We start from the raw sequence: 25616 nt of genomic DNA on the forward strand, positions 1-25616 counted from the left end.
CGAAAAAAGCCTCATAGTCAATGAACACTGCTCTAGATGTTAAAGCTTACCTCTGTTCTGTGAAGTTTTGCATTTAAAGTCATATTCATCTTGTAACTCTTCTAGAGTCTTGATTTCCTGTTCTATACACTACAAATAAAGACATAAACAGGTTTTTCATGGATTGGATTCCAAAGATCTAAGGAAATAATTTATTTAGGACACAGGACCCAGAAAACTGTAAAACAATCCTGTTCCTCAAAGATGGATTGGATTTGGCACAATCCTAATCACATACATGAAATAATTTCTATTTCAATGATAGGTACATAGTAACATTTAATAGAAAATAGATGGATATTTCTAGAGTGGGTCACTTGATTTCTACTTTAATGAAATGTTTCCCTAGGAAACTGCAGGATAAAGTGGTTCCAAAGAATCTAAAGTTTAAGCAAAAAGTGACAGCACAAAGTCAAGGCCAAGTGGTGTGTCCCAGAGACCCACAGCATATGGCAACCCTGGGCTGGAAGGCCTTCACCACTAATACAGGCCTGGTGTAAAGCCAGATGCTTTCCCCATCTTTTCCCCCCAAATAGCCCTAACAGTGGAGAGGAGGTAACACATACCACCAAGGCCACGGAAGCAGTCCTCTGCTGACATGTTTTCTTGCAAGATCATCTTAAAATTATTGGCAGTGTTTTATTCTGACTAGAAATGGACCAGAATCCCAACTAACTGTTTTTGTTTCCCTCCCATGTCTTAAGACAAAACAGATGCTTCAAGAAGTGTGCCTTTCTCTACTCTGGCGCTTTATGCAACCTAATTTGACGGCCCTAATTTGAAAGTTGTAGACACAAAGGCTATTTAGAGCAGCACGATCTAGTGTATTGGGTAAGAGGGCAAAGTCAACAGTTTTAAACAGCCTTGCAAGGAAGAAAAAGATAAGCACAAAGCTTTGAAGTTATAGCAGGTGCCATAAATGCCTATCGACTCATTGGTTTTGCTAGTTTGCATATGGTTTGGAACGTCAGTAAAATTTCTCAACTACTTAAAAGGCTGAAATCAGTTACTACATTACACTAGAGCAATTGAAACCTTTTTTCCTCTACAAAAAGTTACAGAACAAATGTATGTATTTACTCAATACTCACCATAACTTTGTCCTTGACATTTCTGACTTTGCTGTCAAGCTCCTTCTGTTTATCTAACATCACAGCATTCTGAATATGCCCCGACTGAGCCTATAACAGGAGATACCAGATTAACAGCCACCATTTCCCCTGACATATCGACCCACTGGTTATGCTCCAAAGTCAAGTCCACATTCTGTACCCTCCCTCCCTCCCAGAATTTTCAAAGCCCTACAGGTTTCCCACATGAGAGCTGTCAAGAAACAGCTCAGTTCCCAAGGTCCTGGAGTACACTGACAAACTGTTAATAAGACCACAGAAAATCCAGGGCTGTAATAAACAAATCGTGTTTCAGGAATTTTCCATTATTCATACAGTTACATGGTGCCACATAGGAATTTATTTCAGGGTTTCTTAAATTCTATAGACAAATTTATTCTTATTAACCCTGTCCTGATTTGTCTGAAGGCCTTGAGATTGACAGTGTGCTCCCCAAACAAGGGTCATCTTACCACATGAGATATTGCTGTATATGTAGAATCTTAGATCCCAGGGCCTCCCTGGTGGTGCAAGGGGTTAAGAAACAACCTATGAAGCTATTGGCAGCCACTGCAGCACCAGTTTGATCCCTAGTAGGGAGCTACCCACAGCAGACCTCTCCTGACTCACCGCTCTCCCCTCAGCAGTGTATTTCAGTCAATCCATCTGTTCTGTTCCCCACTCTGTCTCTGGTGAGTCCTCTCATCCCCTGCACCTCTGGCCTGTATCCCAGTTCTTGTATGCATAAATAAATAAATCTTTTTTAAAAAAAGAATCTTAGATCCCAATCTGATTTGGCAGGCACAACCCCATTTTTACAGGATCCCAGATGATTCAGAGGCATATCAAACTCAAACAGCATTGCCGTTACGGACTGCAATGAATATCAGCTACTCTGAAGTAAAGACTGTCTTTGCACACGCACTGGGAGCACTGAGTCCTCCTCGTTGATAGTCAGAAGGCCCCGATGCAGCAGCATCTACTGTTCATTACATAAAGTTTTCCCTGATTTACTCACGTAACAAACACCAAGAACTAAGTCAAGGTCACGCAGTGTTCTAGGCTCTGGTGTAGAGTGGCAAACAGGATAGACTCTGATCTCAGAGATTCAAATTTAGAAAGATACTGCTTTTGTTTAAAGTCCCACACCTCGAAAGCTGCTGCCCACCTTTCCACACTGTGCCCCTCACAGCACAGATTCCATGTGGATGTTTTTATATATTTGAATTTATCAGCTTTTTTTTTAAATACTTGGTCCTTCACATTAGTGTCTTTCCTCACTGACAGACAACAAAGGAGTCCAACCCTTTCATTTCATTTTTCACTTTGTGATCTCTGATCCATTTGAAGTTGATTTTTACATTGAATGTGAAGTATGGGTTCAATTTTAACTTTTTTCCATTTGGCTACCCATTTGTCTTAACATTTAGTGAAAGTTCTCACTTTTCCAGAGTTCTGAGCTGTGATCTATAGCATATAAATTTCCATAGGCACCTGAGATTTTTTTCTTTTCTTTTTCTCAAGCTCTTTCTCTTCATAAACCTGAACCCCTGAATAATGTTTAATTATGGAGCATTTACAGTGGATCTACCGGACTAGTCCCATCTCACAGCTCTACTTGTTGTTGTTGTTTTTTTTTTTTAAGATTTATTTATTTATGCATTCATGGGCTGGGGTACAGGCCAGAGGTGTCGGGGGTGAGAGGATTCACCAGCAACAGAGTGGGGGCAGAAGAGGCGGACTGACTAAAATACACTGCTGAGGGGAGCAGAGAGCGTGATAGGAGAGGTCTGCTGCACCATGTGGGTCACCTTCCTGGCTGGGGATCAAAGTCATACTGCAGTAGTTGGGGATTGCTTCATAGTGCTGACGCTTAACCCTTTAAGCCACCAGGGAGGCCCCTCCCAGCTCTACTTGTTGATGCAGTTCCTCCCTACTCTGGACACTCACTTCATATGAATTTCAGAGTCAATCTGTATAGCTTCAGAAAACAACTTTTTACTTTTATTGGGATTACATTAAAAAAAAAAAGAGTTAACTCAGGAAGAAATGACATCTTTACAATGTTTTTATCCTTATACTGTTCATGGTTTTCTCCTTTCTAGCTGCCTTGGTCAGCAGTACCAGCTCAATGTTAAAGAGCCATGGCAATAGTGGGTATCCTTGCCATGTCTCTGACTTACTGGTGTTTTCTCAATTAAATAAGATACTATCTCAAGAACTGAGATGGAGATTGTAATATGCTAAGGAGGTATCTATCAATTCTTCTCTTAGTGAAATTTTTGGTTCAGAAATGGTTTTTTCAGACTTTTTCATCCTCTTTGAGGACAAGCACATTGTTTTTCTCTGCATATTTATATGACGACATTACATTAGTGGATTCCCAGTCATGTTCTACTCTTGTAGAATAAACTCTATGGTATCATGAGGTATTATTTTCTTCATTTAGTATTTAACTCTGATCTTGAAAATTTTATTTAGGACTTAAATTGATACTCATAAGTGGAATTGACCTATAATTTCCTTTCAAGTTCTGTTTCTATTACGTTTAGGTTATCAAAGTCATTCTTTGTTTATAGAAAACAGCTGGAAGGTCTCCTTCATTCTATATAGTCTGGAATAGCAGAAATTTAAAGTTTCTGATTATATTAGTTGTAAAGTATATACTAGAAACAAATGAAAACCACCAGTGTCCTGGGTGCCACATGTCACTGAGTGATAAAACAGCCATTTAGAACAAGCCATCACCTCAAGCAGCTTCCTGCCTCTGCAGGGAAATGTTTGCTATTGTCACCTCTAAGCCAACTGAACATGGACATTGGACATGGTAACACCTGGGACACTTCTCCCAGACAGAGGGATCCTGACTTCCTAGTCCTCCTCCCTAAACTAGCAAGCGTCAGTGTAGCGAACAGCCACATAGCGACGCTTGTAAGAACACAGCTGCACTCCTGCTACCTGCCCTTCCTGCTGTCACACTGGAAGGTGCTTGGCACAAAAATATTTGGTGACCATGGCAAGGGCCTACGTGACCCTAAGCAGTGTATTTCAGTCAGTCTGCTTGTTCTGTTCCCCGCTCTGTCTCTGGTGAATCCTCTCTCCCCCCATACCTCTGGCCTGTACCCCAGTTCTTGTATGCATAAATAATCTTTTAAAAAAATTTTTTTAAAAAGATGAGAATCCTACATAATCAAAATTTTCTGCTGGAAACCTCCCAGGTGATGCCATGGTCTCACCTAGGTCTCAGAGGAGAATGACTAGCGTGAGTATAGATCAAATAAGGCATATTTTACATGCTCAGCGCAGCAGTTTCTGTTTCCCTTTCCTGACAGGGAGACAGCAGCAACTACGTGTCTGAGAAGCAGCAGATTTAGGACTGAGGCAAATACTCAGAAAGTATATGGAGAGTGGCAGTCACCTGCATTACTTAACTTCTCTCTCTCAGGCTCCTCCATCATCTGACAGTTCACTGTTATTTATTTCTAAGGGAAACACACATAGCATGCATTCCATGTTCCCCCCACCTGCCACAACCCCTGTTGGAATGGTCTCAGCCAGAACAACCCGTACACTCTGGTTTCACAACTGCCTGCCTGCTGGGTTGCCCACACCACCCTCCCACCCACCCACCCCCCCACCCCCCACCCACCCACCCACCCCCCCACCCCCCACCCCCATCACTCAAGAAAGGATTGCATAAATGCCACCGCAATTTCAAAGAACAACTGGACACTGGTTGGCAGGAAGGTTTGCATTATGATTACTAAAACCATGATCAAACAACTTGATAGTAATATAAATAACTCTGACTCAATCACTGAACAGCTTAGATATTTAGCAGGTAGCTCAATCCTATTCAAAACAGAGCTCTTGATTTCCCATCAACCTGTTCTTGTCTAAAATCTATTGGGCCCTACAAAAACTCCACTCCTGTTTCTTCCATTTTCTTCATACTAAATAAATAATATTTCCAAAAGACTCAGGCTGAACCATATTCATCCTTGAACTTTCACTTACATTCCCACATCTGAACCTGCAATGTAAGCCCTATCGAACCAAGACTAAAACATAACCTGAATTTTTCTACTTTCACCGTCTCTTCCCTGGCTGCTGCAGGAGCCCTCCTTATCTGCCTGCTTCCCTTCCTGCTCCAGCACCTTAGAGAAGTTTCTGGATCCCACCCAATCCCATCCGCAGATACCCCATTACTATCATAGTAACATGTCTTAATTATCTTTTTTTTGTTTCATGTTTATTATCTTCAAAGCAATTTATCACCATCTGAAAGGATTTTGTTTCTCTCCCTCACTAGAATGAATTCCATTAAGATAGGGTTCTTTCTTAAAAGTTTGGGTTTATAATATATATTTGCTTTTCCTCACTTTTGGGGCTATAAAATCAGAGGGCTATTCATCACTTCCTTGAACACTTCTTAAATAACATGTGTAGGATGAATTCATGGATTCTTATTTTATTATTATTCTTAATTATGACGATGACGATGGTGATGTATTCAATTGGGGAAAAAAAGTACCTGACTGAATCTCTGGGCATTTTCCAGGATCTTCCTTTCTTCTTTCAGACAGTTACAGATGATCATAGACATCAGTATTGGGTCTTCCTGAAAATTATCCTATATATGGGTTGTTAAAATAAAAATAAATTACATTCCAGAATGTTTAAATATTTGTGGATTTTAAATTGAAATTAATTTGTTCATATTCACTCAGAAATCTCATCTCACATTTATTAAATTCTATGTAAACCATTTTGGTAATATCAAAATATTCCTTTCACGAATTTTGACAAAAAAACTACTGTAACTTTCTAATGCAGTGGAGGGCCCCTAAATTACATTGGACTGAAAATTCAATTTTCATACATGGTTCAGACAATAGTTTTACTTTAATTTCTATTGTTTTGAGGCCAATTTTTCTTCTCTTAGAGTCCTGAAATAGTACAAATAATACAAAAAAGTAGCCATGATATTCCTCAGTTAATTTCTGTTGGTCTCTACTTTGAATTAGGCAAATGACATTCTTCTCAGTTTTTCTGTTTCCTTGTCAAGGCTAATTTGCAAAACACTGACAATTGTGGCTCCTTGTAACAGGGGCATTTAAGCAAAATATATACAAGAGCAAATTCCATAAATTTAACCTGATTTCCCCACTCACTGGTGTTATAAAATCACATTCACAGAGGAAATAAAGAAGCCTCCAATTATCTAAATCTAAGCCTTTGGTTGTGTTGCATGAAACAAGATAACATTAAAACAAAAATGTTTGCTTACTGCAGAAATAAATATTGTTGCCAGAATTAAGGGCATCTTTTTGAAGAACCCCAAAACTTCATGATACATTTTCTGCTGCCTGGAACTCACTTTGACTTTCTCTGCAGTGGGAGGGTAGTTCCAGCAAAGGCAAAGCACGATAGGATCTAGTTCTAACTCACCAACTCACTAATGGGCCTTAGGAAGGTCCAATCTTTCTGGAGTTTTCCTTCATCTCTGTACCAAGGACTTAGACTGGCCTCAACACTAAAGTTCCTTTAAACTTTATGTAACCCTTTTTTTCCTTTGGGTTAAATACTGGCATTTTTTTAGTTAAAACAAAGTTATAGTTTCTTATTTCTCTCAGATTTATTGATATCTAATAGGTGATACACTTAAACATAGAAACATAGACAATTCCTTCTATGTTTAGAAAAAAGAACCGACATTTTATTTTACTTATGCTGTAAAATATTAGCTGCATAAAGGGAGTTTATTTCCAGCCTCTGTAACTTTTCTAAATACAATCAGTGTGTTCCTCAGAAGCATTTACTGAATGAAAAGAACTTTAAGTATACCCAGTATGGTAACATTTTAACCAAAATAGAAAACCCAGGTCATACTTGAAGGTTGCGCTTGCTTTTCCTTATGTTATGTTGCAACAAAAAGTTGTTCTCCAGCGAAAAGCGACTATATTGATCGTCCAGCTGAGACAGGAGGTCGTGAAATCGGATAGTGGCAAATGAGACATCATTGGCAGCATGTTCCCTAGGGGATTTAAATATATACATTTTATTTTAGATACTATTTAAGCAGGCAAAATAAATATTGCCTTCTTTATTGAGATTATTAAAAGTAATTTTAAGTATTTCTTAGATTTTTAGTTCCTCATTTAGAAACTGAGATTGCCTTTATTAGCAGTTTCTGCATTAATTTTATATATAATCAACATGAAAAATTCTCAAACAGAGTTTCAGCATGACCCTGTTAATGGTGATTCAACAGGGGTCTTAATTTTCTAAGTCAAATATCTTCACAACATTAAAAAATTCTGTCATCAACAGACAATAAATTGAAAGGAAGCCATATCAGTTTTAAAAGGCGGTCCCTTAATTTAACACTTGATATTTCTAATCTATGTGTTACCAAAATTTGTTTTTATTTTCTTTAATTTACTTCTTTCTATAGCCTAGAACCTAATTTGAAAAATAATCGGTGTCAGCATTATTCAACTTGTCCGAAGCATTTCAGAGTATACATCCTAATTGAATTGGACAAAACTACATCACAGTGTTTATGACTAATGTATTTAGCTTCGCAAGGCACGTGCCATTTTTAAAAATCAGCACAATTTTCTGCAACAGATAATCCCAATGGCCACTGATGAGATTCATCTTCAGTCAATGTGACTCTAAGTTGCTTCACCAACAAGTTATTTTGAAAACTTCTTTCTGTCAAGTGAGCTTTTCTTACCAGTCTTGTTTTTCAAGCCATTGTGCCAGGTACTGTCTGATTTCCATGGGAAAACTGTCATCATAGAGCTGGTGAACCTGCTCCAAGAATTTGGAGTCCAGCTGCTGAAGCTCATACCACTGGGACATCCTATAAGGAAACACAACAAAGATCACTAACAAAGTCTGAGCTTCAAAGGAAGTAGTGTGCTTCTTTTAAATACCGTGCTTAATCCAAAACATAATTTGTCTCTGAAATAAATTATTTACATGTGTCTATTCTAAAGTCTGCTTTTTATGAACTTTCGGGGACAATACATTTTTTTTTCATTTCCAGGAAGCACATCTTCAGGTCTTTGCTCAAATGTCAACACACAAGGAAGCCCTCTCTAGCCACCTTATTTAAATTGACAGTGCCTCTCACCCTGGAAACACCAGCCCTCTCCTCTGGTGTAATTTTTTTAAAGATTTATTTATTTATGCATACAAGAACTGGGGTACAGGCCAGAGGTGCAAGGGGTGAGAGGATTCACCAGAGACAGAGCGGGGAGAAGAACAGGCAGATCTACTGAAATACACTGCTGAGGGGAGCAGCAGGGGAGACAGAAGAGGTCTTCTGTGCCATGTGGGTCAGTCAGGGATGGAACTTATGTTGCAGTGGCTGGCAGCAGCTTGACAGCTCTGTGTCTTTAACCCCTGTGGCATCAGGGAGGACCCCTCAGCTGCCTTTCATGTAATTTGCTCAGGTGTTCTGCACTGACTTCACTCCAACCCTGAATGGCCCCCTTCCATGATGCAATGGCTTGCTATCACTCCTATCTGGCCTTACGACTAAATGGATTTGACAATACTCAAATAATAATGAGTAGACCCGGTTTCACAGTCGAACTTGTGCTGCAGTGGCTGCGGATAGCTTCAGAGTGCTGAGACTTAACCCCTTGAGCAAACAGCCCTCTCAGATGTATTTTTCTCCATAGCACTTACCACCCTCTGAGTTGGCACATATTTTCTTTTTTTTAATTTTGATTACTATTTGTTTTTTCCATGTGAAGAAAAGAATTTGGGGGATTCTATTTCTGCTGTATCTCCAGAACAGTGAAGGATACAAACTAAATCTTCAAGAAAAATGTCTTTAAAAAGGAATCTGCTCTTTTATAAAATAAATAAAACTTTATTTAATTTGATTTGCTTTAGGACAAGTCATAAGAACTTTCCAAAAATTGCTCTCATACAAATTACAGTACATTTGTAATTTAACTCAGAGTCCTAAACCAGTATTTTATATTTTATGATTCACATGGTAAAATAAATTATTTTTGACATATACCTTTTAAAAGAGAAGTATACCCATTGCAAGCAATAAATCTGACACAAAGTATCTGAAATTGCAGTCTTAATTTTTAAAGATTAAAGCAACATTGTTAAATGTAATTTATTTATTTATTTATTTATTTATTTATTTATTTTTTGTGGGACCCTCGCCGGCAGCCTTGAAAGAACCAGCGCTGCAGAGGCTGCGGGCAGCCTCACAACCCAGTGCTCAAACGCTGCGCCACCAGGGGAGGCCCATTAAATGTCATTTAAAAGGATAAAGTAACTTATCTCTTTGGAAACTGTAAGTCAGTTCTTATCCAGCAGTTGTGAAGATAAAAAAATTAAAACGAAACCCTGATTTAAGGAAGTCCTAACATCCACTCGCATTCCACTACCTCAGCTGAACTTAGAATTTATATCAAGGTATGGCTGACAATATTCGGAGTGAGCAGAAGTGAATCTTGTCCTACCACATTTCTGTGGAAGAAATCTGGGTTTTTAAGCAGGGCGTGGGAAAATGCATGCTGACGAGACGTGTGCAGCATGAAGTCATGACTACTTCACCAATTTCTTTTCAAAGGAAAGTAAGGATATGGTGAGACTACACACTAGTTATTCAAATACCAGTAGCAATGGACCCAAGCCCAGCACTTTGGTATACTTGCTCTATCAATTTCACTATTCACTTCAGTTTATTTCACCTGAGTGGGAGACTCCAGATCTGGGGGGAATGACCACATTTCTTTTTAAGGCAAGCAAACTCAAGCATTGCATTCCCTGATCAACAGGGTGGCTGCAAGGGACTGGATGAACTAATGCAGACGTGACACCTGACACAAAGCGGGCAGAGGATGAATTCATGTTAACACATCCAGAAATCACTCCATTTTCTCACAAAGGTGATACTAATGCAGGGAGTTGCATGACCATCCTCCATCACCTGGTTCAAATGCCAAAATTAGGGTTAACAGATTTCTTTCCAGTCCCCAAACCTCCTCCATCTCTCCCTCAACACTTTCTTCTCCCAATCCAGTCTCCTGAGAAATTGGACTACATCACGCTTGTGTTCAATGATGTGATAGTTGGCCCATTCCGAGGCTGATTTTTCACTCCATTCCTATTTTTATCCATTTGCAAAGTGAATTATATACTGGTTTTTGGCTGTGCCCAACATTTCTGCTCTGCTCCAGCCTTGTAAACAGCCTCCCCACAAATTTCTACCTCTCTAACCCCTTTCAGTATTCAAAGTCAGGTACAAATGCCACTTGTTCCACTAAGCTGTCTGAGACTTACCCAGGTCATTAAGCTTTCTTTGACTTGTGTGTCATTGTTTTCTGTGCCTCTCTAGAGCAACAGTCCTGTGTTCCTTACTAAGCCCTAGGATGTCTTCCCCGCATGATGTGAGCTCCAGAGTTACCATGCCTTTGTAAAAACCATCTTCTGCACCTTGCACAGTGCTCTGAACACAGCATATACTCAGAATTTATTGAATTAAACTCTAGTATATTTTCAACTGAATTAGAATGTTAAAGGCAAATCACATATATTATGGTGCCACAACTTTTCGTCCTGCGCCCTTATTAAGCAATGGCTGCATACTCGATTGTGACAGAGGCTCTAGACACTTTTCTGTTTCTTAAAAACAACCACCCCATCAACCTTTATAAACAACATCCAAAACACAATCAAACACAGACCTGTATATCTACCCAAACTCTTTGGTATTAATTAGATTTTTTTCTTTAAAGACTATATGATAGTGAGGAGGGAGGGCAAGGAAGTTGGCAGGAACTAAACTCCCTTTATATTCCAGGAAGAAATTAAGCGCCTTCATCCTTTAACACACATACATAACAAAGATTCCAAAACTGTATACTCATTCATTGTTTCCAGGATTATTACTGACCTGTCACCTGCCGCCCCCGGGAGGGACTGGGGTTTCAAGTTAAGCAATAGTCACACAGCAAATCAGGTGCCAAACTGTTGGGTCTGCATGCGCAGGGTGCGAGCGTCTCGAACCTAGACAGCTCTCTGCAGATGGCACTCGGCAAAGGAAAACTTTCTGCAAATAGAAGAGAACATGAATGGTGGGGGGAGCGAGAGGAGGCAAAAGTAAGGGTAAATGGAGAGATGCTGAGTCTGTGTTCGTGCTTGTGGGAGAGGCGTTCTATCTCATCTTCACAGTCCTTGCAGGAGGGGCAGGAGCAGCAGCGCCGTCACCGAGCACAGTGATTGCACAAAGGGACTCATTCACTTTAGGGGAGGTGGATTCACTCAAAATCCGTCTCGGCGGGCGTCCAGCGGCCGGCCCCGGCAGTGCAGACAGCGCTCCCCTTCCGGCCCCCCGAAACCCCGCTCCCACTCACTCAGCGCGCAGGATCGGGCGGGCGTAGGCGGTGGCGCAGCCTCTCCCGGGCACCCGTGTCACCTCTGCGCAGTCTGGGGTCTGACGGGCGCCGTCAGGGCTGCTGCGGGGTCTCTCAAAAGACTCTGCGCTGGAAAATGAAAGTACCAGCTTGGAGAAAAGAGAGCCCCGGGCGCCCCGCCTCCGTCCGCCTGTGCCAATCACCGGCGGCTGCCGAGCTCGGCCAATCCAACGAGGCTGTTCCGGCCACGCGCTGCCTCCCCCTGGGGCCGCCGCTTGGCCAAGTCGCCCTGTACTTACCCTTTGGGCTGGCTTCCGACGACGTGCATGACTGTACTTCATTGCTGTGTTGCAATGAAGGTTTGCTTAGGCTTTCAGAGAACCACTGAAAGGAAGTTATCTGTTTGCAGAGGCCCACGCTTGGAGACTCTTGTCTGGAAGGCCTAGTTGGATAAAGTCCACTTAGCAGCTGACCACGGCATTACTAAACTCAGGGAACGCTGGGGTGTCCTCAGTTTGCTTGACTACTCAGAAACAATTCGCACAGTTGACACTCCAGTCTTCAACACATGTTCCTTGACCATGTTGACTGTGTGTCCTCCATCTTCATCTTCTCTAGGAAACTGATCAATCCTAAGTGTCGTCAGGGTTCGGATCGTGGTTATCCACACCTCCACTTCAAGCACTCTTGTGGTGACCTCATCTACAGCTTCAGTTTCCTTCTGGATTTGGAGGGCACCTCCAGGGGTCTCCTGCGCACACCTGTGTATCCTGTCCACATCTCTGAACTGAACCCCCAAGTGTAAGCCTCCACTCGACTCTCCACGTGGAGGCCTGGTAAACTCTGCAAGTTAACTATGTTCAGAACTAAAAATTCTCTTCCCCTCTCTCTCTTCAAACATGCCTTTTCCTAGAAATGGTGCATGCCAGATTGCTAGAACATCTATGACATTTTTACCGCTTTAACCCCCATGCCTGGTCCTCAAGCCTTGTTGATGCTTCTGTCCAAATTATTCTCAAGTCTCATCACTTCATCTTTTATGCTCCCAACCCAACCCTTTATCCCATTTGGATTACTGCAGTGAATTCCTAAATAGCTGTCAACTTCAGCTCTTAACTAGCATCCAACCCATTCTCCAAGTAGCAGTTTTCAGTAATGTTTGTTTCAATTATAAAGCAGATCACATGTTTGCCAACCTGAAAATCCCATAATGACTTTTCTCATAAAATCCAACGTTTTAATATAACTTACAAAGTCCTGGTTCCCCTATCATTTTCTCTAACCATCTTGTGCCCCTCTTTTGTTTGCTTACTTCAGCATTTTACTTCTTCAGATAAGTTAAACTCTTTCCCCAAGCCCCAGGCCTCCTCACCAGCAGTTCTCCAGTTGGAAAGTCCCTTGAACCAACATTTCCCTCCTCCAAGTTCTTTGCCAACTAGCTTATCTTTTATTTCTTAACTAAAATCTCAGTTTAAACGTCACTTGCTCCAGGCAGGCATTCTTGAGCTCATCGTGAATAGGTCCTTTTGAAATGTATGCTCATAAAACCAACTGATTCTTTCATGTAAATGAGATTTGAATTACTCCTTGAATAATACAGCAACTTTGTGTGGGAAAAAAAGTCTAAATAATTCCCCAGGGATATGCCTAGGCATGTGTATATATGTTGTAATTATTTTTTTACTTTTCCACATTTGTACACTCCTTGTCACACATTCACCCTCACAAAGCCAGTACTGGCTTGGTGGTAACAATGACTGTTAGTGCACCCAAGTGGCAGCCTTCTCTGAAAAGAGATGTCAGTCTATTAAAAAGAGCTCTTCCCTTGCCACTCACCTGTACTGAGTCCAGACAGTGGTTGAGAAAAACTGATTCTAGGATGAATAAATAAGATGTTAAATAAATAGCTTCTATCTAGTAATATACAACTTGCACAGAGAAATAACTTTATTCTTGATGGGGAAATAACTAATCTTGGCATCTGCAAGTATGCTGTTTCTCTTTGGTTCTCTACTTTCTGATCGTCATCAGGTCCACAGGATACTTTCTTCCCTATGTCTTTATTTTCCTTTGTTTCATTTATTAACAATACCCTACAGAAGCCTTTATAACTTCAGAATCACTCAGTCCACTGGAATCCTACAACAAACTACCTTCTTTCTGTCTCTTTCCCCGCCCCACTGTATTTGCCAAACTAGAACACCACATTTATACCATTTCCTGCTCAAAAGCCTTGACAGCTGTCATTGCATTTATGATAAATACAAACTTTACCTGCCCTTATGGGTCCCCATAAAATGGTCCAAACTTTCTTTCCAGCCTTGTCTCCCATTGTTTCATTACCCCAGTTATCCCCATATCATTTGGTCCCCCCACCACCATACTTTTGATTTCCCATTTCTGTTCCTTTGCACAAATTACTAGTGAGCATCACACAGACTAAATGGTAAGTCCTTCCTCTTATTCCCTTCACTTTTCAAAATCTCACCCAACTTTAAAACCAAGCCCAACTCCTATGTTCTACTTCTAAAGCCATCTCATCCTGTGATGATCAATCTAGTCCCTGAAAGAACATGTCTGACTGTTAGAATTCAGGCTGACGGTTACCATAAACTCCCTTATTTCATGTTTTTTGAAGTGTCAAGCATTATCCCTCCAAGATGTTAAGTTCCTGGAGGGCAAACTGTGTGTATTTTATAAGTGTGACTATTTAATATATTGATTGCTTAAAAACAACCAAGCCCCAGCCAAATTAAACAAGAAACTAGAGATTTAGAAATGACAGAGACCCAGATGTGTGCTGACCCAAAAAGAATAGTTAGCTGGGGAGCTTTGTCTCTAGACTAACAATATCAACTTTGCAAAAATGTTGCCACTAGAAAAAGCAGTTACTACTATGTCAGGCATATCTTATTTTTCTAATTTGTTATTTCCCTTCCTACCCCTTGCCATGGTTGCCTGAGTGGCATGTACCTCCTTGGGACTCGCTGGTTTCTCCTTGTGAACAGTTGCTGCTCCTCCAGTCTGAGTACTGGCAGGGGAGATGTGTATAAAACCCCCCTGAACCCACATTGAAACGAAATGCCACAGAATCGTGAACAAGGTATATTTATTGTCAAGTCATTGAGTTTTGTTTTGTTTTGTTTTTTGCCACTGAAATAGATGACTAATTCATAGAGGAGAGAATCAAAATTCTAAATTCTCTCAACAAGCTAGCATGCTGCTGGACAAAAACTTATGGGACAAATCTTAAAACAGTAAGTGCGAAGATCTGTTCGGGAATTTTTTTTTTTAAAGCAACAAATTACAGGGCACTCTTTGCTATCAGTGCTCAGCTTCTGATAATTTCTCCACATTGTTTCTAGTTAGTCACTGACAAGCAACCAGAAATGGCAGATAGGATGAAACTTATGATCAACTGGTGCATAATCAAAGGAGAATCAAAGATGGTGAGGAGTCTAGAAACCACCTCATATGATGAGTAATTGAAGGCACTGGAGTAACTCATTAAATCACATGATATTACAAGAGGCTTTTAGAAACGATTCCAGACCTCCCATTTGCAGCTAATTTATTTTCTCTTGGAAAAAAGGAGACAGTACTATTCCCTCTTCTCTTCTCTTAGTCTCCAACAACCCTGTTGTGTTTATTTAATTATATTTACAATAACTAGAACTATAAAGAACATAATGCAGCCCACAAGCCAAGGCAAAATGATAGACATTATCAATTACATAATTCACATGATAAGAAATAAGGATTTTCTGCAACATTGTTTTTAATAATGTTATCCCTTTCTCTGTATCTATACTCCTTTTCAATGTGACTCTGTAACTCCTTCCAGAAGGAGTTGGGGACTATAGCCCCACCCCTTGAATATGGCCTGGCTAGTGACTTGTTTTGATTAATATTCTACAGCAGATGTGACATTGTGTCATTCTGAACCTAGGGACCGTACACAGTCACCCCTAGAACCATGCCCTGCCACCATCCACTGGATGACAGGGCATACAAACCATAGCTGATTTGTTCAGCTGTCAGGACTTAGGCCTCAGATATGTGAGAGATGAGGCCAGATCACATAGCCTGCCCCTGATGGGCAGAGCTGGTAGCCTACCCTGGGCTCACAAGCAATGATACCCCACTAAGTTTGGGGGTAGTTTGAGTTGTTATGCAGCAATCAATCACAGATACAGTTTTTATGGGAGAAACAAATTTCTCAAGTGATGTATTGCCTGTTGCCCTCCACCACCTTGATTTTCTCTGGGGTGTCAAGTAAAACCCTATCCTGTATGTCTTTTCCACATCCCTCTGAAACACCTACTAGCCTTGTGTTCTGTCTTCACACCTTTCCTGTGTTTCAAAAGGACAGCTACAATTCTGATGACAAAAATCTATAGTACTCTATTTAAAGATATCCCCTCTCCAGCAACCATAATGTATTTTAGACATATTGGTAACCTAAATATCTATTAGTAAGAATTACACTTAATCAGTATAAGCCATATTTGTTAATCTGTAATCAAATGTAATTAAAAATAAAAGACTTCTAAAATTCCTTGCAGTTCTCTGGCTGGTCGAATGGTACAACACCTAAGCTATGCTTTCAAAGACAGTTGTGTGGCATTGGAAAATACCCAAGCATAAAATGATACGAAAATGTAAAATGTAAAGTAGTATTGCCCTATTACTGTAAGGATATACAGAAATGTCACTAAAATGAAACAGAGAAAGAGAAAGGGGGGGGTGAAGAAGAGAGGGGGGGTGGGAAAAAGAGAGAGAAAGAGGAGAATGAAGAATGAATGTCAAAATCTTAATGTTTCTGGATTTTGTATACTTTATGATTTTCTTCTCCAACCCCCCTCCCCTATGTCTCTATGCAGCAGGAACCCGCGCATCCTCGCGAGCACTTTTCGAAGCCCGGTGCTTTCAGCAGGGCAGCCCAGCCTGCCCGGGGCGGGGAGCACGGGCGCGGGGCGGCGCGCCCCACTTGGAAAGCTTCCCGAGCAGCCGTCGGGGAGCGCGGCGGGAGGCACGCGGGTGCCCAGAAGAGCCGGCCCACGTGCTTTCGGGGAAACCAGCGCCGAGCGAGAAGGAGCCGCGTTGAGAGGAAACCGAAAAGCGAAAGTCAGACTCCGAGGCGGCAGCACGCAGGCGCGGCCCGGGGCTTTCCCGCGGAAGACCGGCCCGGTCCGCCTGCGGTTCCGAGCCTCGCAGCGGGCGGGGGAGCCTCCCCGGAGGCGGGGGGCAGGGGACCCCTCCGGACCGGCCGGCCCCGGGCCGCTCGCAGCTGGGTAGTGGGGAGCGCGGGCTCCAAAGAGCATCCCAGGCGGAGGCAGGGCTGGATGCGCGTCCATCTAAAGGGTCGGCAACATTTCTTAAAATGCTAAAGTTGCTAGAAAGCTGACTCCTCCTGGGTCCTCCTCCTGCTTTTTCCCTGAATCTGGAAAAGTCCCCTTATCTTCCTCCACTTCTTCACACAATGTGAGCAGTCCTAAGTCAGACCTTCCTGGTTTTGCAAGCCCTGACTCTCCCCCACCTGGGGTGACTACCTGAAATCAGAAATGAAGGTGGGGCTGTTTCAATTGCCTTTTGGTTAGATCTGCTTAGGGGGCTTTCTTCTTTCTTTTGGGGTCTTCTGTCGACCCTGCCTTCTCCCTTGCAGTGATTATGCCAGGAGTTTGAGAGAACCATTATGGAGGACAATGGTGTAGTCACATAATGTCCAAAGACTCAGCAAAAATATAGTTGGACCCTGCCTGCTGTCTGTGTAGACCAGTGGGTGCTTCTGGGAGACAGGGACTGGGTTTCTTTGGGCTCCCTTCAACTACTCTTAAAAAGCTTTACTAATACCTAGGGACCAACCTAGGATCTCCAGAAGGACATCAAGTCTCCCCCTAGTTCGAAGGAGAGGACAGCACCGCCTATTATCATTTGCAGGGACCAGTGCATAAGGAAAATAGCAGCTCCTTATTCAACTCATTAAGAATGTCTGGAAGGCGAGCAGTGTTAAACCAAGCGCTGAGCCCTCTTCTTGGAAGACTCGTGGGTGTACACAGGTAGGTAGCACACCCATGAATTCCCTGAAGGGGAGGTTGGGAAATATCTTCTGCAGAAACCATGTTAGGTGTTTATTTAAAACAGATGAAAATTTAGGTATAATGAAGAAACAAGTTATAACACCGCTCCCTTGTTTAAAATTGATTCTTTACATTAAAAGGATTTGAAAAAAGTTTAGCAAAATGGACATGTCATTAGTTTGGAATAGGTGAGAGACGTGAAAATGTGATTAATATTTTGAAAATAAATCTACATTTTGTTTAAATATTGAGTATTGCTACCAGTTGGTAGGGAAAAAATTGTTCTGGGGCAGGAGTTGGTGGGAATTTATTCCCATCTTCTGTGGCACACCTTACCCTAGAATAAACATGTATCCCCAGACATCCCTAGACAAAACCCATTATTCCCACAAAGATGATTTTCAGAGTATAAGATTCACATCCTTGGGAAATAACTATTTACAATGGAATCAAGACCTTGACTTTGATATTCTGAATGTAATAATCACAGCTTATTAAACTCTTATTATACGGACTCTCTATTATAGGAGCAAACTACAGATGTTCCTGTATTTTCTACCTGGAGTAATAATGATGTCTATGGCCACATGTGAAACCTTAGCATTCTGATACCAGCCTCTACACTGACAAGTTTTAAAAACTGCTGAATAAGTAAGAGCCCATCACACTTTTCCAGGGAATAAAAAACTTCTGTAACTTTTTTTCTAATATCAAAATCCAATTGTTTAAGAGTTATTCTAGTAGAAAATGACCTCATTAAAGGTAAAATTGTAATAATCATGTAATAATTCAAAATAGCAATCAGAATACATAATTTTAAACTAGGCTTAAAATTAATTCCTCCAAGTCTGTGTCAATTAATATATTTGTCATAGGCAAATTTCAGAAAATTGGACTTGTGGAGGCAAGTCGAGACTGGGAGAATGTGTCTTGAGTCAGTCCCATGGCCTCTGCCAGACAGACACCTTTATGTGAAGAGCGCCATCAGGAGCTTGTAAAGGTGTAAGGGAACTGACATTGGGGAAGAGGCAATAGGAACAAACTAGGATCCAGTGGGATGAATGTGGGTGAATATAAAAGGTGCAGTGGGTAGGATTTTCCAAGGAAGAAGGCAGATTTTCTTAAATTTTTTCTTCTTTAAATTTTCCCCATCAAATATTAGCCCCTGCCTGTTCGGCTTTCCTGGGGTACAGGAGACGGGTGTGAGCAGTTAGAAAGGAGTCCTCCAGAAAGGAGTGTCATTTCTGGATCTGCAAACAGGGGAACCTTGCAAACTGCCTTTGGGGTTTTCTGCAACTGGTCGCAGCAGATGCTTTGGTATTGGGACTTCCTTACTTGGCTCAGAAGCTTTCCTAGAGCCTGGCAGACAGAGAGAGCTGCTGGGTATTCTTACACTATTATTAAAGCAGCAGCTGGGTGATGGCACCACTAAACATCCAGATGGGGAGAAGTGAGGATCAAAATAGATCTCCTATTTGAGCATTACCAACAGTATGTTACCTGCCCTCCTTCAGCACCAGAAAATACTGAAGAGATGGAATTTCTCCTAAATCCCTCTCCTCAGGGATAGACTTATGAGAACAGAGACTATTATAGCAGGAACCTCTTTGTCATACAGCAACCTCTTCTAGAGATGAGGAACGTGCAACTTGACTTTCCTCACTGACCTTGCTGAAGGTCAGTGTCGTCATCCTTCTACCAGTCCTCATTTCATATTTTTACCCATGTGTTTGCTTTCAGTGCTGCTAGCCAGAGTTACCACCAGGAATGATTCTAGATAAATCTTCCCCCCGACAGGAGAGGTGTCCGTGACAGTGGTACCGGCTGCTGTGAAGCTCTTTTGGGACAATGTTAACGTGGGAATCATGAGTCATTCCAGGAAAGCCTGTGAAATGCTGCTGGGCTGCCTGTCGTGGCATCTATCTTGTTTCCTGTGTGGTGACTCTAGACCTGCTGAAACTCAGGATATTGGCTTATTTAATATTTCCCCCAGGCCTTCCTGCTGGTTTTTGAGTAATTTTAAGTGTGCTTTTGTTATTCTTGGCCTATTCTGAAATATTAACACTTAAACTTTCTAGAGTCAATATCCTAATAACACTTGAGGAAAATCCTAAGAAACGAAATCAGAAATAACGAAAACGTGAGTCTTTTGTCAATGTTATATTGATACTGGTTTCTTAAAGTGTCTTATTCTGCAAGTTCATCCGAAGCTTTGGTTTTAGCATTGAAATCCTAACACTCCCAGTGGAAGGGGATCTGGGGTGTGATGGCAGGGAGAACTTCAGACTTCAGCCATTTCCCGGAAAATGGTATCAACAAAAGTGAAGAAATAAGATGTGATTGTTGGCAAAGATCAGTCTTTGAACATTTTTTTTTGCTTCCTTCTTTTGAATGTCAAGATTTCATCCTGTTATTCAGCAGAATATGGAGACTTCATCTAAAATTGAAAAATGAAAATGACCTTTGAGGAAAGCATTGTTTTGCAAGTAAGTCACAATTTCTTCAATAAAAATTCTCTTGTCTGCTTAATACTGCATAATCTTTCTACCAGCCAGTACCTAAGTGTTCCTAAAAGTAATCTGTTTTAAGTAAATGGCACTTTTAATTAGATGAAAACTGTGTTAAGTAGGCCTATTTACCCTATCACAAACATAATGAAATGGGTATAAAATATAGCAAAAGTTGTCATAATTAAAGGATTTAAGGACAACTAACATTGAAGTAAGCTATCAAAGAAGAATATTCCACATCTAAAAATCTTGAAAAGAAGGACTGAAAACCACTTGGACGAGCCAGGGTCCCTCCAAGATTCGATTATTCTGATATATGTTATTCATTCTTACGTAAATTGGGGTTTGACCACCTTGATGGCATTGGGGAATGAGAAGGGATAGAATGCATCCTAAATCACTTTATAGTGTTTAAGATTATGACTCAGTTTTTAGAAGAGTAGTAGGTAGCTATTGATTGTCTTTTATAAACTACTTGAAAAGGTGCCTGGGACAAATAATGCAAGTGAAAATTAATTAAGAAAAATTGGAAGTTGTGGTCTTGAAATGCTAAAGTAAATGTTAAATATTAATATGCTTATAAATATTAACATGCATTGCCTGATAAAATGGGGAGCGTGATGGGAAATAGTGGGATACAGGAATATTTTGACCTCTGGTGAGTTTTGATAGAAAGAAATTAAAACAGTTCAAGTAGATGAAGTCTTCTGCTTTCAGTGTCTATAATGCCAATAACACAGAGGACACCCTGTATGTCATGCTCAAGAATGTGTTCCAAGAAATGTATTTTCTCACTGCCCGGGCAGAACTTCAGCCCCTTTGATTCACCACACCTTCGCTTTATTAGAAATGCTCTTGACCAACAATGGAAAAAGAACATACTGCAGTTTCGATTGTTGTGGGACTCAGGTTTTCTCTCAGCACTGCATAAACACTTGGAGACATGGGAAGAAGGTCTGATGGAGAATGAGGCTCAGCTGAATCGCTTCGGCTTAAAAAGATAAGGTAAATATTAAAAATGATTAAACAGTAATAGCTAATGGTTACCACGGTAGGAACTCATGTCAAGGGCTTCATCTATTTGTGACACTGAGATGCCTAGATTATACTTGCTCTCAGAGCATCAAGCCTGCTTACCAAAGGGCAACTTAGCAGTCACAGTGGACCCTGGTGTCTCCTGAAGACCAGCTTTATGCATTAAAGGAAATGAAACATTGAGCACTGAAATGCTTTATTCTTGGTTGTATGTACTCTGCCCTACCCCTAAAAGTCCTACAGAAAAACACCTTTTCAAAAAAAAATAAATTCAATATTTTCCATGTGACTAAGATTACTCACATTGTTGAGATGGGGATAAAAACAGAAGGAACATAACCTTTGTCTCCTCTTTCTGTTGGTCTTGTAACTAGAAAAGAAATGCACAATGTTGGGAAAATGTTATTAATGTTATTAGTAAAATGAGAAGAATTACCTAGGAAAATAGAAGCAATGCTAAAAAGAAGAGACAATATCATGGTTTAGTAATTCATAAACATTTTAAGTTAAATAAGTCAACTAGTTAATTTAGTTGAATAAAAAATCAGTATTTTAGATGCGCATAAAACATGCAAGAAGAGAAAACAAATCTCTTGGTAGACCTAATCTGACTTTACATGTTAATATCTATAAAATGCATGAGAAAAATTGGGAATTAACTATATTATCTGTCTTCATGTTAAATTTAAGTTGGATTATAAAAACTCATTTTTTTTCATGTGCTGGGAGATTTACAGTAACTCAGTTCTTTTCATTAAAACTGATAACAATCATTATCTTATGATTATCCACAATTTTGAAACACAGACAGTGTTACTAAAAGTGCTAATAGTCATGAGTCACTCTCACCCTGAACCATTCCCCAAGGTGCTGTGGGAGCTGTATTGAACTTGTGCTTGGACCAGTTGCGATTTGGACAAACTAATTTTTCAACTCTAATTTGCATTAACATTTGCTATTTCGTTCAATTGGATGTGGACACACTTAAGAGCCACAGCATTTTGTTGTCTACTTTTGTGGTTTTGTTCACACATTTCAGAGGGGGATGAAGTTGAGTGGCAGCCAGTGCCACCACCTGTGAGTGATACCTGCAGGATATGTCACAAGATGGTGCTCATAGATTTAGTTGCTGTAGGTGGAAATTTTTATAGATTGTACTTTCATGAAGGAAACAAAATGGTGGCCTTACCTAAAATTACAATATTAATAGCTAATTTCATGAATGTTTTCTCATGTATTCAACAGATATTTACCAATGCCTGTTTTGGCCAGGTACTATTTTAGGTCCTTGGGATACGACCAGGAAAGGCAGGCATGTCATGAATTGTTATTGATAGGCTGGGAGGTGGGAGATGTTGCACAGACCCCCAAGTTTCCTCTCTGGCAAATGAACAATACTGTGTGAGTTGTGAGATTGTAAGGTAAAAAAAGGAATAATAAATCCTGGGCTTCTCTTGCAAAAAATAGATTTAACTTTTAATGACTCTCTAATTGTTACATCCTTCCTCTTTTTCTCCCCCCACTCCCCTGTCATAGATGTGAAGTGCGCAGCACTCCAACTCACTAGGGAGAAAACCAGAGCTTTACAATTGACTGTGAGGGGCCCCGCGGCCAAGACCGGCTGCTGGCTGCAGTAATCGTTACTAACCACTCTGCTACAGCTGGACAGCCCCACTGGGCCTTCTTCCAGAGCTGCTACTACACCACTTTATTTCTAAGGCTTTGACCTCCACAGGCCCCTGAGATCTTATAAGCATCCAAGTAAACATAAAAAGAAAAACTTCATTTGCTGCAATATGAGGTTATTTTCCAAAAACCTTAAGGAAACAAGTAAATATAAGGAACTTAACCTTCGCATGGCTGAGAGCTGTAGTGTTTACCAAAGGCTTTGTCTTTGGGAATGTCAGGATACAGATACTTCAGAGGGTTTTCAGGAATGTTTTCTGCCATGATAACCTTGTAGTCTCGAAGGATGTCAGCGAAGGGCAGAGCAGACAACCGACCTTTATTGTAGGGTTCTACCGAGTGGAATCTTACTTCTCCTGGAAAAACAGGAAGTGGGGAGTATTCAGGTTCCTGCAGGCATTCTTTGTGGCCTTTCTTCCTGCCCACACTGCCTTCATGTCGCTGGTTATAAACAATGCAGCCCGTCTCAGCAGATTGTCACACGATGGAGGACACCCACACAGACTGTGAGAAATTCACAGCCCTGTTCTGGGATCATTGTAACAACTAATATTCAAACCCACTGAACACGTGAAAATCAGAAGAAAACATCATACCACATACTTCTGAAAACTGAGATACTAATAACCAAACTCAAGAATCTTGCAGTCACATGAATAAATAGTAGTGAGCATGTACCATTTTCTGAATGGTCTACCCAAGTGAAAGTTATTCCTCCAAGATGGCTTTCACTGAATCTCAACAAAAAGGTTCCAGGCATTTTGTCCTTCAGCAAGAGTCGTTCCTTCTCTTTGCTAACAAAACCCATGACATACCTAAAAACAGAACAAGGCATAGTTTTATCTACTCATGACAGTAATTTATTGCGTTCACGTTTAGTTCATTTGCAAAGAAAAGAGCTAAATTTGTTTTTAGTATAGTCAAAAGTCAGTGGTGCCTGAGATAGTCTTTTGCAGATTAAATATCCTCACTCTACGAAAAATGCAAGAAACTACAACTATTTCACCCACCACCACACACACTAAATATGCTTAAAAATAAGACAAAAAAGCAAGCAAACAAACAAACAAGCAAAAAACCCAATCACAAACCAACAGCAAAAATACAAAAATCTAATGACCTAATGGAAAAGATAATCTATAACTCACCCGTCAATCCAAAGGGGAAGAATATGTTTCTTAATTAGATCTAATATTGCTTCAAGCCATGTCCAAAAGGTAAATGATTTACCAGGTAAGTGTTCCTATCAAATAAACACATTAGGACCGTGATCATTTCAACAGTAATCATGACAATAATTCAAGTTTCATTTTTTAAGAAAATATTTTCTTTTAAATAAGACAACACTTTAGAATTTCTTTTAAAAAAAAAAAAAAACCAATCCAGGAAATCCTCAAAATTCTGGATTATTCTGTGGAAATTTAGAAAGGGATACTATTTTTTAAAAGTGATGATTAAAATGATATTCCCCTCTCCCCTGTTTGTACCTTGCAGAACTTTGCCCAGGTGAGATGACCATCATTGTAGCTAGACTGGGCTGAAATAAAATAAAACAATGAGCTTTTTATTAAACAATTAGATGATTGTTCCATTTGGTACTCAATTTAGATTCTCCTCTCCCCCACTCATACATGCACTTCTTGAGCATGCTGATTTATAGGTTATTTAATATTTGAACAGTAAAAGTATAAGATGAAATTTATTATATGGGAAAGAATTCTTTTAAAAAGAAGAGCTAAAGATAGAAAGAGGGCCAGTTTAAGTTAAGGAACAGGCCCTAGGAATGGGTAGAATGTAAATTGTCAGAAGAGAGGAAGGAGGTCACTCTAGTAGCAAAAATAATGTAGGAAGATTTGTGGTGGACATGAAACTGACTTAAGTAGGAGACAGGAAGAACAGCCTATGGTTGGTGAATAAACATTATAAAACGTTACCAGCAGTCTTCACTGTTATGATTAAAAGTATGACCTAGAGATACATTAGGTAATAAGAAGCCATTATTTTTATTCCAAGTCAGTGAAAGGATACAAGAGTTTCTAAAATTTTAAGAAAATTATACTCATAATTTTATTAAAAAGAATAATTTGTTAAAAATCTGAAAGGATATGAAGGATATGGCTACTATCTATACAACACATTTAAAAGCTTGATTCACCTATTAAATATTTATTAAGTACTGTTATTATAGTTTGCTGCATAGATACATCATTGGTTCTTCTGGCTTAACTGGAAATGTACACAAACTCATTTTCCCTCTGCTTTTTTGGTGCTAAATGTGTTCACCCAGACTTGTCAAAATACAGATATCTTTTAAGAATTCTTTTAGGAAAAACTATAGTCACTACCAGGAGTTCCAATGACACAATTTTGCAAACTTTAAAAATATCAGTCAAAGATGAAACAGTCTTGCTATGCAAAATTAAGTATTACCTGGGTGATTTTAAGTTTTTATTAAATTTCTTGGTTCTTGTGAAGGAGTCAGCTATTTTCCAGTTGGTTGATGAGCATTATGATATTAATATGAATGATCAAGGTACTATTAAGGCTTCATATTACATTCAGTGGAAATGATACAAGAACACCCTGGATACTGGAGTATGGAGTGGGAAAAAGGGGACTTTAGAACTGGCCAGGTCTCGCCTGAGTCTTAACTCTGCTTTGTACTAGCCATGCAGCTGTAGCAAGTCACTTAATAACAGTTATAACAACTGAAGTATCCTCATCACATCATCCTCATTTATAAAATGGAGACTGTTC

General features: G+C 40.2%; 2 protein-coding genes across 2 annotated transcripts in view; both read right to left on the reverse strand.

The window, feature by feature from the left end:
* The window catches only part of STAT1 (signal transducer and activator of transcription 1), a gene marked incomplete at both ends in the record, with an annotated part of 29052 nt that extends 21034 nt beyond the window's left edge, over positions 1-8018 (reverse strand). The window contains 5 exons of the mRNA XM_084252500.1: positions 51-129; positions 1131-1220; positions 5683-5781; positions 7041-7185; positions 7891-8018. Coding sequence (XP_084108626.1) covers positions 51-129; positions 1131-1220; positions 5683-5781; positions 7041-7185; positions 7891-8018 — 541 coding nt within the window. The remainder of the gene's footprint in view (positions 1-50; positions 130-1130; positions 1221-5682; positions 5782-7040; positions 7186-7890) is intronic.
* Positions 8019-19809: 11791 nt separating this feature from the next.
* STAT4 (signal transducer and activator of transcription 4) overlaps positions 19810-25616 on the reverse strand; it is a gene marked incomplete at its 5' end in the record, with an annotated part of 104053 nt that continues 98246 nt past the window's right edge. Inside the window, 7 exons of the mRNA XM_084240363.1 lie at positions 19810-20065; positions 21021-21129; positions 21477-21543; positions 23024-23215; positions 23538-23674; positions 24008-24102; positions 24347-24396. Of these exons, the coding sequence (XP_084096489.1) occupies positions 20039-20065; positions 21021-21129; positions 21477-21543; positions 23024-23215; positions 23538-23674; positions 24008-24102; positions 24347-24396 (677 nt within the window). The 3' untranslated portion in view covers positions 19810-20038. The remainder of the gene's footprint in view (positions 20066-21020; positions 21130-21476; positions 21544-23023; positions 23216-23537; positions 23675-24007; positions 24103-24346; positions 24397-25616) is intronic.

Source organism: Talpa europaea, assembly GCF_964194135.1.
Source record: "Talpa europaea genome assembly, chromosome: 1".
Classification (NCBI taxonomy): domain Eukaryota; kingdom Metazoa; phylum Chordata; class Mammalia; order Eulipotyphla; family Talpidae; genus Talpa; species Talpa europaea.